The sequence below is a fragment of the Echinops telfairi genome, unplaced genomic scaffold (genome assembly GCF_000313985.2).
Source record: "Echinops telfairi isolate 266 unplaced genomic scaffold, ASM31398v2 ScPeMD7_7469;HRSCAF=8507_1, whole genome shotgun sequence".
NCBI classification, from domain to species: Eukaryota; Metazoa; Chordata; class Mammalia; order Afrosoricida; family Tenrecidae; genus Echinops; species Echinops telfairi.
Window position 1 is genome coordinate 109493262 of NW_022111373.1, and position 1521 is coordinate 109494782.

At 37.9% G+C, this 1521-nt stretch overlaps 1 protein-coding gene across 1 annotated transcript in view; it reads left to right on the forward strand.

The window, feature by feature from the left end:
* The window catches only part of C6 (complement C6), a 128765-nt gene that overhangs the window by 30370 nt on the left and 96874 nt on the right, over nt 1-1521 (forward strand). Inside the window, exon 6 of the mRNA XM_004716938.2 lies at nt 62-200. Within this exon, the coding sequence (XP_004716995.1) occupies nt 62-200 (139 nt within the window). The remainder of the gene's footprint in view (nt 1-61; nt 201-1521) is intronic.

Below are 1521 nucleotides of genomic sequence, written 5' to 3' on the forward strand. Positions count from 1 at the left end.
GAGGTAACTTTTAAAGATTTCTCTGCATCTATTCAACCCTTGAAAATGTCCTTGTTTCCAGGTTTCACTCTCTGGCAGGAGAGTTCAGAGGCGATGTCCTCGATAACTCTTTCAATGGAGGCATCTGCAAGACTGTCAAAAGCAGCAGAGCAAGTAATCCATACCGTGTCCCAGCCAATTTGGAAACTGTCAACTTTGAGGTATGACAGCTTATCATGATGGCACTCCAGGACCAATGGTGTCTCTCAGTTTAATTTCTTGAGAAAAATTAGTGACAAATGAAGGGATAGTATGAAAAGGTAATGCACATTTATAATCACCCATTATGTGTTATTTAATCCTTCTCAAACCAACCAGATTAGTGTTATTCTCATTAATTAACAGAAATTGAGGTATATCATACTGGTTCTCTTAAATAACCATACATTTTAAACATTAAAAAAAAGACCTTGGCTTCTGAGAAAAATCAAGATGAGTCAAAGGATAATGAGGGAACTTTTTCTCTTCTTTTGTGTTTCATTTGTTGATTATATCTTGGTTTGGGTGTTTTGGTTGTTGTTTATTACATAAATCGTAATGAGCTGAGTACTACATACTCCCCAAGTCTCGTCTGGTGTCTCACTCATGAAAAGCACTTCCTGCTCTTGAACTATCTAATTATTTAATTTGTCATAAGGGAAATGAGGATATGTTAGTAATGGCAACATCCATGTACTTAAATTTGACATCAGAAAAAAATTCAGAAGATCTAATAGTTTCTGCCATAACTTCTGTCAGTTTGTCAGACTGTGGTGGCTCACATGTTGCTATGATGCTGGAATCTATCCCATCTGGATTTCAAATGCCAAAAGTGTCACTCAAGGTAAACACTTGTAAACAGCTTCCAGAATACGAACAGACTCAAAAGAAGGAATGGGCTGTCCATTTTTTAAGAATTAGCCACTGAAAACCTTTTGAATCACAGCAAAGCATTGTCAAATGCTGTGCTGGAATATGAGCCCTGCAGGTTGAAAGGCACTCAAATCGGACAAGGGCAGAGCTCTCTCCTCGAGGTCAAGTTGACCACAATGCAGTGGATAGAAAGAATAAAGCTTTTCTGGAACTTTATTGACTTAAGGGGCCCAACTCAAATGAAAACAAACAGTGGCAACATCCATGAACAATCAGAGAACATAGAATGTTTGAAGTACAACTTTAGGGAAATTAAAACCCATCAAAAATGCAATAGAATGCATGAAAATTGATGTTTACGGTATTGTGAAGCAGAGATGAACTGGTATTTGCCATTTTGAATCAATTGTGTGATTTAATATGCCGAGAATGACAAATTCCAGAGGATTGTCCTCACAGTCCTTCTCAAAAAGAACATTTTGAGATGGGGGAGCATGTTCTCTGTGATGCTCTTGTTGTGAGATGCCCTCAGATCAGTTCTGACTCATAGCAGAATGAAGAACTGGAGAAACAAATCATAAGATGGAGAGTGGATGTTTGTTTGACCGCTCCCTTGTGGTAGATTTTCTT